The sequence below is a fragment of the Bison bison genome, unplaced genomic scaffold (genome assembly GCF_000754665.1).
Source record: "Bison bison bison isolate TAMUID 2011002044 unplaced genomic scaffold, Bison_UMD1.0 scf7180017864369, whole genome shotgun sequence".
NCBI classification, from domain to species: domain Eukaryota; kingdom Metazoa; phylum Chordata; class Mammalia; order Artiodactyla; family Bovidae; genus Bison; species Bison bison.
In genome coordinates this window covers 4,688,115-4,688,780 of record NW_011494941.1, presented here as the reverse complement: position 1 = coordinate 4,688,780, position 666 = coordinate 4,688,115, and the positions used below count along the sequence as shown (strand labels likewise).

The 666-nt window shown below is 67.6% G+C and overlaps 1 protein-coding gene across 1 annotated transcript in view; it reads left to right on the top strand.

Annotated features, from left to right (window-relative positions):
• RAI2 (retinoic acid induced 2) overlaps positions 1 to 666 on the top strand; it is a 10,458-nt gene that overhangs the window by 5,301 nt on the left and 4,491 nt on the right. Inside the window, 2 exon segments of the mRNA XM_010855887.1 lie at positions 16 to 573; positions 576 to 664. Of these exon segments, the coding sequence (XP_010854189.1) occupies positions 16 to 573; positions 576 to 664 (647 nt within the window).

Below are 666 nucleotides of genomic sequence, written 5' to 3'. Positions count from 1 at the left end.
CCATGGACACGCGCGACTCCTCCCCCACCTTGACCAATAACAGACTGGAGAATGGCATGGCCCAGCTGATCACCACCGAGGCCTGGAACATCAACTCCACCGACCTGGTAAAGAAGGCGCTGGTGACCGTGCCTGCCCCATCCATCCTGAACCCCCCGGCCGAGTCCCAGAGCGGCGTGGCTCTCAAGGTGGCGGCCACCGTGCTGCAGCCCCTGTGCCTGGGGGAGAGCCCTGTGGTGATGCCCATTCACATGCAGGTGGAGGGCAGCTCGGCGCCCGAGCTCAACCAGAGCGGCAACGCCACATACGTGATGACAGCGCAGGGGCCCGTGCAGCTTCCAGTTGTGCTGGAGCAGCACGTGTTCCAGCACCTCAACTCCCCGCTGGTCCTGCCGCCGGAAGCCCCGGGCTCCTCCAGCACCATCCACAACAACCTCTTCCAGGGGGCCCGGGACCCCGAGGCACAACCCCAGCTCCTGGATCTGCGGATCCCCAGCCAGCCGCAGGAGCCCCCGCTGCCCTTCGAAGCTGTGCTCCACAATCTGTTTCCCGCCCAGGGCGCGCTCGGCCCCCCGCCTGCCAGCCTCCCCCAGGCTACACCCCGGTGCCCCCCCAGCCATTCAACTCCCCCTTGTCACCCCTGGTCCCGCCGGCCACACTCCTGGT